General features: G+C 24.6%; 1 protein-coding gene across 1 annotated transcript in view; it reads right to left on the minus strand.

Annotated features, from left to right (window-relative positions):
- The window catches only part of LOC105362632 (neuromedin-U receptor 2-like), a 28,648-nt gene extending 16,110 nt beyond the window's left edge, over positions 1-12,538 (minus strand). Inside the window, exon 1 of the mRNA XM_011500113.1 lies at positions 11,483-12,538. Within this exon, the coding sequence (XP_011498415.1) occupies positions 11,483-12,317 (835 nt within the window). The 5' untranslated portion in view covers positions 12,318-12,538. The remainder of the gene's footprint in view (positions 1-11,482) is intronic.
- Positions 12,539-13,033: the final 495 nt, after the last annotated feature.

Consider the following 13,033-nt stretch of genomic DNA (forward strand, 5'->3'; position numbering starts at 1 on the left):
TTTCTAAAAATATATATATATATATATATATATATATATACACGCGCGCGTGCGCGCGCACACACACACGTATTATTTCTGCAATTATATGTAAAATATTGATTACTAATAAAAAAAAAAAAAAAAAAAAAAAAAAAATTTTTGTTGAAAAATACGTAGTTTTCGGCTAATTTTTAAATTAATTACAGATACTATAAATGCTTAATAAAATTTAATAAATGGATTTTAATATTAATTGTTACAAAAGAAAATGTAAAAAATATCCTTGTCTTCCATTAAATTTCGAAATTCTGTTTCATGCACGAAACGGTATATTTGAAATATCTATAATGATAGCTAAATGTATCTTTGTCTGTAATTCTATGATTAGATATAATTGATCACTAATTTTATGTTTATTTTATTTTTAATACGCATTTTAAGAATTGATCCTTTCTAATCAATAAAATAAAATGAATAGTCTATTATTAGGAAGTAAAGTTTCTTATTTTGGTACTTTAGGTAGACACAGTATATAATTAAAAAATAAACTGATGTATTAAAATATTAAACATTCTTTTTCATTGTCACATAAATATATATTTTTCCTATTTGATTAAAATCAATATTAATATGAAAGATTTATTATAGACAAATTTATTATATAAACATACATGTATTATTAGTGAAACTAATATATCCTTTATAATAAATGAATAAAATTACACACACACTAGTATATCAATTAAAATGTAAATTACTCATATATATTCTTCTTATCCATCCGCCTGTATCATCAAAAGTATATAATTAACAAAAATAAGACTGTATATTATCGAAAATGTATACATATATATATATATATATATATATATATTCGATCTTATATTGACAAACTAAAATAAGGAACAAAGACATAAATACAAAGATTATAGTCTAAATTATTTAATAAATATAGAAAATATTGGATTTATCGTAAATTTTTCAAACATTTATAGTTTCATGTAGTAATTTAGTATTTAATATCAAATAATAATTACATAAATAACAATGTTAATGATATTATTAAAATAGTTGCAGCAAATTGCAACTGCTTGCTATTTTAATTTAATCAATGTTTTATAAAAATTTGAGTAAAAAACATGTTGTTTAGCTATATGATTATATTTTTAATTAATGTAATAAATAAAAAAAAAATAAAAAACTAAAAAAAATCAATAATATTATTTATTATATTTAATAGTTAGCTACGTTTATGAAGTATCTGAGGTTTTAATTTAATGTAAAATTCGCTTTAGAAATTCATCATTAAATATTGATATATGCACCATCACTTCAAACTTTGTATACTTTTAATTTTTAAATACTAAAATCATTTATTATAAAACTTTATTTCGTAGAAATTTAATATCATATTAATTATATATAATATGAATATTATATTTTGAGGAAGAAGTAAGTGACCTAAAAAGTAAAAAGCACAATTATCAATAATCTTATTTATACAGATGTAATATATTTATGTACATGTAATGAATTACGTACACAAAAATCAGGATTTTCAATCTGTACATGCGTATTGTAGTAATTGTAAAAATATGCTACATTTGAAAAATCACTCCTGTAATACATACAGAAATTTTTACTACTATTACTTGCTACTAAATAATTTTATAATAAATACGTGAATGTGGTATTTTATAAATAAATAATAATGAAATATATATATATATATATTTTTTTTTTTTAGACCTTGTCAACAAAACCTTAGCAATTGCAGATGTTCAAATACTATATCTAATATATCCATATTTTAACAGATGTAAAATTATAAATGTAAAAATGTAAAAAAAATTTTATAATATTTCATCAGTAATACCACAGAAATAAATTTTCATTGTATTTTTTAGAAATGAATAGTACGTTAAAAACTAATGAAATTAATTTAACTCAGTTTGCTTAATACTAAACTAATATTGATAATCATACCAGATATGTGTAAAATTCATAAGGTAAATATCTATTAGGCTCATTAAAATCGTTCTGTTTTTCAAAAAATTATTTTTTTTACGCTTTACAACATATTTTATTTAATCATCAATTTTTTATTGTAATTTTTAATATTGTGATATTCGGCTTATTCGATAAAATTTCAGAAATTCTACTGCGAACACATGTAATTCTTGTTCATTTAAAAGTGGAGAATCATCATTCAATACATCATTCGCTCTTTCAAAATCGAATATATGTAATAGCAGTTTTAATGATAAAAAAATGAAAATGAAAAATTTTTTATACGAGTATATGTGTATATATACACTCGCAAGCGCGCACACACACATCATTCTTTTAGTTTTTATCTATCTTCTGCTCTTACCTTTTTTCTTCTCTCTTCCTTTCATTCAAAATATCCCTACACTGTGTGCTCATATTATATAAATTAAATAATCTCTATCTATTATTTTGAAGATCACATAATTAATAAGTAGCATTATTTTATTATATACATTTATTTAAATTATTAGGTTTATAATTATTAGATATTCTTATCTCTGGCATCTCATGTATCATTAATAATTTTTGTTTACGTAATTATAAATATTGAGAAATTTAGTAGTCCTATAAAAAGTATATAGTGTTTATATAAATTTCTATGTTTACATTATTATATTTAATTAGAACGTAGCTATTAAATCACTATATTTTGTTTTTTATATTCTAATAGAAGTATGGGTTAAGTGGTTAAATTGATTAAGTTTCTTTTCAATTTCTTCTAGATGTAATTTGATAATATCACACCGTTATTGCAATTATCAAAACAATTATCATAGAGGCTATAAATGGAAAAACTTCGATATTGAATTCCAGTATTCGAGATCACCTTTCAATCATACAAAAAATACCTAAATTGACAATGTTTGCAATTCCTTTCTCTCTTTCCTGCTTTCTCTCTCTCTCTCTCTCTCTCTCCCCCTCTCTCGCTTAGGTAGCCAATGTGGCCTTTCCCAGAGCGATAAATATCATCTAGTAGCTTCCGTCAATTATAGTTGGAAAACTAACTAATATTGAGAAAATATTTTATATAAAGTGTTTCATTTATCGCAATATTCTTGTTAAATTCTCTAGCTATGGATGATATCGCATATGATTACATAAAATTTTTTTATGTATTTAGATAATGAAGCTAATCTTTCAATAAGAAACGCTTAAAATTATAATTACTTATTAAATACACTAATCTTAATAATGAATCTTTTGATGAAAATACGATCAATTTAAAAATAACAAAAATACCTAATGAATAAATAATTTGTATGATATTTAACAAATGATAAATAGCTATTAAATCTTTTTATACAGTTAAAATATTAACTTTTCTATTTACGTTTTTAAAGACAACATTATCTATTATATTATAAAATAATTAACTGAAAGTATGATAATGATTAGATTATGGCTAGTTATTAATGGATATTCAAAAAGATGCAAATACCACGTTTCAAATTGTTTGACAATATTTACAGTAATAAAAGAAAAAAAACGCGATTTTCAAGTCAAACTTATATAAATATCAGCTTAAATTATTTCGTAATTATAGTCATGTATATTAATATCCGGAAAAGAATTTTTATTTGAATCATTCCTTCTACATTATATAGTTATCAATAACATAACTACAGAGAATAAATTGAAAATAATTTTTAAATTATTATTCTACAAATTGTAGTCAATTCAATTCTAATTTGTGTTATTATTTAATAACACACACATATATATATATATATATATGTATTGTCAATTGATTAATTTATTCGAGTAATCTTAATCATGCATTATCTTGGATTTTTATGATATCTATAATACGAGTTATAAAAAGAATTATAATAGTTAACCAAATTTGATAAAAGTTGCAGAAATTTTAGGCAGAAATAAATAATTTTTATATATACTTTATTCATAAAAATTATAAGTGCTATGAACATTATTTTGAGGAAATTATTACAGCAGGTCTTCAGAAATTGCAATATATAATTTTGAAAGCCATACGAATATAAAATAAAAGAATCAGTATTATAAATTTTTATTTATTTATAATAAAGCAAAGAAGAGGGTAAAATCAACCTTATTGTCACTGTATTGCAAAGTATTGCAAAATACATTTAGTTCTGTTTAAGTAATCACCTAGTTTATTAGCAACAAATATTAGTTGTAATTAAAATTTACAATATAATTATTAATTATATAATTACAATATAATTATTTTGTATACTCCTTTAATTACTTAAAAAATGAACTCAGGTTTCTGTACTCAATACGTCGCACGTTTGATTTCCTAATCATCAAAACAAAAAACAAAACAAAAAAAACAAAAAAAAACAATAAAACAAAACAAAAAAAAAAGAAAGAAAGAAACGTATTATTCATACAGAATGTATGAAATATTAATAGATTACAAATCATTATTTAATGTACTATATATAACCTTTATAAAAATTTCATTGTACTCAATAGCGTTTTTATAAATAATTCATTATTCACGATGGCACAGATGGTTTCACCATATGAACTATTTTTCTTTTAAGCAAATTCTCTGCTTTATTGTTTTCTTTATTTTCGTTAATGGTATGTTAGTTTTTCTTAACTGATCGCTGCTTTTTGTTCTTTCTTTTTCTATTTTATTAAACATTGTTTTCATTAGTATACCTATATCGATCTATGCTAAGTCCAAGATTTCTAAAATAACATGTTTAACAAATACAGGCATGTATTTTCTTTGTTTGGCCTAAAATACGATAATTTTTTCACGAATTTATAATTCTGTCAATAAAATCTTTAATACAATGTTAAATTAAACATGAGATCATAATGAAATAATGAGTAGTAAAATAATTATATAAACACATATTTAAAAATTTGGTTTTTTTGTTACATTATAAATTGCAAATCTATGGAATTTTCATTGTCAACTGTTAAAAATTTTTTATATAAAAATATATTCATAATAAAAAGATATAAATTATATATGTGTATAAATTTCATATTTATAATTATACTAATAATAACAATAATAATAATAATAATAATAATAATAATAATAATAACTAGTGCTGTTACACTTTCTAACATTGTTATTATTATTATAATAATTGTAAGTTATTTGTAGTAATTATTATATCTGTAATTGTTGTAATGTTAATTATTAGTGAAAAAAATCATCAATTTTAATACACATATTTTATGCCTAAATGATTATGAATAGTACTGATTTGATTATAATTTCGTCAAATATTAAATCAATTTCAGAATCGTCAAGGTTATTTTTATTAAAATTGTCTTTGAGATATTAAAATAAGTTAATTTGAATTGCTTTTCATCAACATTCTAGCATTAACGGATTTCTTCAACTATTCGTGTATTTAATTAACAGTTGTATGAAATAAAAAGAAAAATGTTTAATTCGTATGTAAGACATCTATAACTATGAATATTAGATGATATTTTTCTTCGCCTCAGTGAGTCATGAGCTCTGAAAAAGCATTCATTTCTTGACTGTAATTGTTACAAACATTAATTCATATCAAAGAGAAAAAAATTCAACGCATATGTTTTTTTCATTGCTTTTGACATCTACGATAATTGTGCAACTCGCAAGAAATTTTAACACATAGTTCAAAAGTATAATGAAATATTGTTTAAACTTATTACATTATTTTCAGCTAATTGTGTTTCTGAATTATCATAATTTTAGAGCGATAAATTTTAAAGTGAGAGTGTAACACACGAAGTAGATTAAACGTAAGCTGGTGAAAGATAGCGAAGAAAATAATCAATAAACATGAATTTAAAAATATTAGATAAAAATTTATCCAAAACATTTTGATAATTACACAGTATTTTGTTATTATTAGATAGTAGTATGAACTCATGTTAGTATTGTGGATCTTATAACTATATTTTAAAATTAAATAGGCTCTAGTTTATTTCTAATTTTATTTCTAATCATATATCTATACTATAAAAATATTTGATTAATTTTTTTCCAGAGCTCATAACTATTCTTTAATATTTGATATTCTACTATTTGTAAATGTATTATACCGAAATTTTCATTCCGTATACCAGATAAGAATTGTTCGTGAATAGATTAAATTAGATAAAATTTATAGAGTAGTGAAATACATCTGGTTTTCACTATTGTTGAAATATGTTTTTTTCCTTTTATAAAGATTACAATAATCATGTCTTCTTCTTAATTTAAAGTATTTAATATTCAATTAGCTGTACATTATCTCGTAACTATGAAAGTATAATTATTTCTTTATATTTATTATACAATTATTAATTTACCAGCATTTATTCATTTTGAATTCCTTAATAGTAAATAGGAGCTTAAAGTATTTATTATTCTATTAATTATATTACATAATTTGTAATGTAACTTATTGTATTTCGTCGATAGATAACGAAACATTAATGTATAACAATTTAACAAAGTACTTTCATTATTTATTATCTTATTATTTCCTGTATTCTTTTCTACAGTCTTATGCATTATCTATCTATTTATCATTTAATTTATATTTACCGTTTTATACGTTTTTACTAATAAATATATATACCCATATCAATGAGATAAATTAGTTTATCCCAAGCATCTTTATTCTATTTATATAGAAAATATACATAGTATGCAATAAAAGAAGCTGAAAAAGTAGTATAATAAATAAATATATAAATATATATATATATATATATACGTGCCACAGATTAATAATGAATACTGAATCATCAATAAACGTTTTTTCACTACAATAGGTGGACGTGTTATGTTATTGTATAAATCTATTTGCCTCGTTTTTCTTCAACTAAAAAATAGAAAGCTTATATTGATGATCTGATCATATTTTATTATATATACACATATAAACTGTAGTGAAAAAAGTAAGTAAAAATACAGGTTCTCAGCTCTCTCTCTCTCTCTCTCTTTCTCTCTCTCTGTGTCTGTCTATCGATCTGTCTGTCTGTCTATCTGTCTCTTACACTTTTTCCCTCCCTTAAATGTTCTCAATTTGTTTAATGAAATATTTATCCTTAATAAAATGAAAATTAGTATCTTCCACAATTTTATAAATGTTCATAAATGTAAAAATTTTTTTTCAAATGATTTAAGCATATTTATGCAATTTACGTACTTGCAAACTAAATATTAAATTACGAGATATATATTTTACATTTAAGGTAATTCTGTTTAATTCACATTTCTATCTGAATAATCAATATTTATTGTTTAAATTTTGAATTTAGATTAGAAAATATCATAATTATTCTAAAGTAGCTAAAAAAAAAACGTATAAACGTATAAATTAGGCAGTAAAAAATGTAAATCATGAAATGGAGAAACTAAAAATATAATATTGTAACTTTTTATTTAATAGGATTGTAGAAATTATGAATAAAAATATTTGTTACAGCACAAGGTTGTGGATATAATTTCTATATAATTTAGTAAGATACAAATTTTTTTATTGAACTTTAATTATTCAATCTTTTAAAATAGTTTGTTAATCTATTGACATTTTATTAAAGTTTATTCTTGAAAATTGTTTTAGAGTGCATTGGTGTATTAGGCTTGTGGAAATCAATAATCAAATTATCAATTATGACAATTCTATTATACGAATGAATAGTTATTTAGTATTATAATGCAATTAGAATTTACATTATAAACTTCTTTATTGTGAAAGTTGCTGATAATAATTATATTGTATATTGTATAATATTTACAATTTTTACATTAGCATATTATGTTCGTAAAATAGACAGTTACTTTATTGTTTATAAACAATAATTATATAAATTATAAACAATCTATATATTATTATTAATTTACTTTTCATTATAATTTTATCTCACATTTTGTCGTAATGTAAAGAAAGAGTCAAAATAAACTAATCTACGATACTATTAAAGAAACTAATTCAATCAACTAAATAACACAAAACTTTACAATACATATCAGTTAATGTAGTTTACATCTCTTATATCTAATTCTGAAATTATTCATTCCCTTTTCCACCATTTTCTGCATTTTTTGCAAATTTTTATTCAACACCTACTTGATTCTCAATTCTTATTATTAGCCGATGTATATCATGAGATATACAAGCAGAATTGATGGAATATTTACCATTTATATTAAAGTATATATGGATTCCATATATCCTACTACATAGTATCGATATCGATGGGCCATTAGTGTCATCCGTGGTGTATTAGTCTGCCCGTGGCATCGCTGTCAATTTTTCAAATTAATTCGTTGATCAGATACACCAGACGTCCTAAAGCAACATTTTGTTTTATAGTCACGCGTAACGATCGATTGTTTCCTCAAGTATGACTTTATTCTCTCCTTTATTTTCTTTTGTACATTCGCGTCACGCGATTGACCTTGCAAAGTTAGCCATTTCGGCAGATCGATCTATTTTTCCTGTACCGCCGAACTTGATACTTAGCCCATCACGTGCGGCTAGTGTTAAGGAGAGCATCAAGAGCTTTACGAAATTCTTACGGCTAAAAAAGTCACGCATAATATGACTTATTAGCTTTCTATGGTAAAGTAAATGGGATCTATGAAGAACATTGTAAAAAATTGTCTTCTACATCATTTATAAGCGTCGAGAAGATTAGTTTAAGTGTCGTAGCAATAATTTTGATTTTTGACATATTACCTTAAATAATAAATGCGGTTGTTAAACAATTTTGCATTGTATTTTGTAGAAATTTCATTAATAGTCATAATAATTAATGATAATCTGCTATATGAAAAATTCAATTTTTTTCTTCATATTCGTAGTTTCATAATTAACATTAGAAAACAATCAAATTTAATTTTCATTGTTTTATAATAAAATTGCTATTTTCGTTATTCATGCTAATAAATAATTTTTATGTCTGTTTTGTAATATTAAAAAAAATACATACATTCGCGGATATTGTTCTTCATCGTAGTTATTGTATTTATTTGCTCCAAATAATATTAATTACAAATATTTAGATATTTAGGTATACCAGATCAACAGAATAAAGTATTTTATTATACAAGCGTATATATGATTTCAATTGTTGTAGTACATGTTGCTGTGTGCATGCGTACGTATGCGCGTGTGTGAATTTTACTTTCACTGTAAGCTACATGTTGATTTGTCGTCATGTTGATTGTATTTTTTATAGTAATGATTGAACTTTATTATCTTATAAGATAGTATTTTGGTTACTGTGTTGAAAATCTATTTTAACTCCACGGAGAAGACTTTATTATCTACAATATTTTCAACATAATAGATATTTTTAATAAATATTTTCAACGTATATAATAAAATAATAAATACATAATTGATATTGTGTATTATAGACAAAGTATAATTAATTCACCAATACCAGCTTTTTCTTTTTATCATAGCAAAGATAATTATTCGAATAATAAAATTATATATAAACACTTGTTTCGAACTTTGAAATAAAATTTTAATCAATAATTTACATTCTAAAGATCTGTCATTATCATTTCTTCGTATAATAAGTAATATTAATATGCAATGAGATTAGAGTATTAAAAATATTAAATATAAAATAGTAGATTTTCTTTTCTTTGCTCGCGTACTGTGTAATAATAATTAGCTAAATATTTATTAAAAACTTTTTATTTTTATCAGTCTATTTTTTTTTTTAATTTTATACGCGCTAGCTCATAGAAATCATGGCCTTAATTACAAAAAACATTATAAGTTTTATTTTTATATAACTTTTTGTGCTTAAGCAATGACAGTATGATGACAAGCAAAAGACTAAAAAAAATTGTTTTTTTATCTTATACAGGCAGTTTATAGAGTGAAAAGTCTATTATTATATAATAATAGAAATTATACTCATTTTTAAACCGTTGACGAGTGAAAATTTCATCATTGATTTGTATTTATAACTTATGATTACAAAAATTGCATAATAATATGAACGAACTTATCATAAAGACGACTAATCAGTCATTGTAAATAAAATTTTTTAGTATAAATTGCAAAATAATAATAATGATAGTAGAACTATAATTCTATATTTATTTCTATTTTTTTATTATATATTTAAACTGGAAACAATAATTACTAGTTTTTGTGATACAAACAACAATTCAAGTTTCTCTTTGTAATTTCAAGCTCAATTTTAGATTTAAACTATGCTATAATCGAGCTACTTTAAAAAATGTTAAACATTTGATTAAATATGAACCCTTATTGTTTAAAAAATATAATTTCAATTAAAATTATACCAATCAAAAATTAATATATCGTTAATAATTAATTTTTAAATTGACGCATATTTTTGATTAATTTTTTTTAACAGCGGTAATATATATTTGACAATTACTTTTTATTAATACTTGTGAAGTTACGAGTTTTGATTGAAACAATATAAATTTCAGTGAGAAAATATTTTGTGATTTTTGTTTTAAGAATTTCAATAAAATTATCGAACGAACCACTCTATACAATATTGGATGAATTTTCTAAATATCATAAAATTTTAGTTAAATAAGCGTTATAAATTAAAATTCATAATAATTTTGGATGCGGATAAATAATATGGTGTAAGAAATATATTCTTTTAAAATATAATGACAATTTAAATCGGCATTCATAAGTCGGTCGGAAAAATTCAGCGTACAAGTTTAATATTATTTAAGTAATATACAATAAAATTGCTTCTAAATTCAACTTTATATTTTGTTAAATGTGGTTTCATATGTTTTGAAGCAATTTATAAAGAATAAGGCTTTGAATTATTGACATTAAGCCACTTTGTTCATAAGTCTTACATGCAAGCTTTATATATTTTCGTACTAGTTGTATAAAATTTAGCCTACAAATTGTCATCGTAATTTGAAAAATGTAAAATTATCATACATTTACAGAGAAGATATTAAGTAAAGTTAATATTAAGTAAATACTATGAAATTTCTATATATTGTGCATCACAATTGCATTATTTTATTTCTACCATTATGCATGTGTTCATAGATTGCGAGATTTATTTGTAAGTAAGCTACATCTAATACATCTAAATTGTTAAAAGGGTAATAAAATGTATGTTTTAATGTTTTATATTTTAAAATATACTTACTAAGGCAAACTGGTAAAAATTATTCCTATACAAAAATTTTAATGATTACAATGTGTTATATCATTTCATTAGTTATCGATTATTAAAATTGAATGTATCATTTCATAGACACTCGTTTGAAGTTCCTATATACGATGAAATATTGAAAAAATATTATATATAATGAAGCTTCCTTGAAATTATCAGGTTAATTGTATATTTTAATTTTTTATTTCTTATATATTTAATATATTGCTTTAATTGAATATAATACTGTGAGGCGAATTTTTAAACTATTTTTTACTTTAGAATGTCTAATTTTATATATACGTATAGCAAAGAACATTCTTACCCAACATCTTGAGAACTCTTCTTGTAGATCTGCTATGCTTGCAATGTCGGTCAATCCGTGAACTACCGATTTTAATTTTCGAACTGTCGGATCTCTTATGCTGCTGCCGGCTGTTGCTCTTGATTAACGTAGATCTTTGCAATTTGAGGCCTATTAGCATATACAGTACCATGATCAAAGTCATCGGTATTATGAAAAATAAAAATGTCGACAGCTCAAACGAATGTTCTACAATAACTTGCTTAAAATGGCACACAACGTCCTCTGGTCTGCTTGCAAATTGCACGATTCCGAATTGCAAGGCCTGCGGTATGGCGCAAATCAAAGCGATCAGCCATATAAACAATATTAATTTAACGGCGCGTGAAAGTTTTGACATGGTTTGCGATAGGAAAGGGTGACAGATAGCCACATAGCGCTCGGCGGTAAAAGCCGTAATGGTTAGGACTGAAGCATTGGTTGATGTCTCGGCGGCTAGTCCCCTTAACACGCAAAACACCTCACCGAACACATAAGGATATTTAGACCAAACTTGATAGATCTCCACAGGCATGCCACATACGAGGAGCAATAGGTCCGAGATCGCCAAACTGAATAAATAATAGTTCGTCGCGGTGTGCATGGATTTGTTGCGCGAAATGACGATGCAAGTGCTGATATTGCCAACTGTACCGGTTACGAAGATCGATGCATAGATTATGCTAATGGGAATGACTACGTATAATGGATCGTGTACAGGTCCATAATTAACTTGTAGCTGCTCCTCAAATTGTAGCTGCATTTGCTCCAGTAGGCTCGTATTGGTCGAGTTAAGCTTATCGTATGGGTTTTCCATTTTTATCGGACTCGGATTTGATTGGTGTGTGCTAATGTTCTTACAGACCGCTGTTTCATAATTTACAAAGACCTATGCATACAAAGTCCATGGTAAATCGTTGGACAGTGCTTTAAGCGAATCGTTAGATGTTATGGGATCCGGCACATCGTTATTCTATCGAAGCTAGATGGAGCAATGCTCAAATGCAAAATTAAGACAATTGCGAGATTCACAATTTTTATTTCCAATAGGCTACTACTTATCAATGATATTAATCAATAAATCAATATACTCGAATGATCGCTGCTCTTGCTAAGACCATATATGCCCACAGTCTGGATTGGCCTTTAAAAGCATAGCTTACATCTTTTAAAAGTCACAGTGCCCATGTTTGACGCCTTATTACGACTACGATAATTTACAATAAACAAATAAAATAAAATAGATTCTGGAGAGTGATCTATCCGAGCGGCGACTCTACATCGCGTTTGAACGTTCGGTAATTAATTGGCTATTTTAACTTGAGGTTGAAAGTTAATTAGAGAGCTCGATTACGCGATTGCATCAAAACTATGAGAGCGCTTAAGTTATCGCGTCCCGGGTTAAACGACAACTGACGATACGTCGTCGTTGTGATCGTCTCTGATGCGGAGGCACTACTGTTCTACCACGGTGTCGTCTACATGTAACGCGTTATTTGGCGGGGAGAGCGGGTGAGCTGCGCAAGCGAATGG

The sequence above is a fragment of the Ceratosolen solmsi genome, unplaced genomic scaffold (assembly GCF_000503995.2).
Source record: "Ceratosolen solmsi marchali unplaced genomic scaffold, CerSol_1.0 scaffold41, whole genome shotgun sequence".
In the NCBI taxonomy this organism is placed as follows: Eukaryota; Metazoa; Arthropoda; class Insecta; order Hymenoptera; family Agaonidae; genus Ceratosolen; species Ceratosolen solmsi.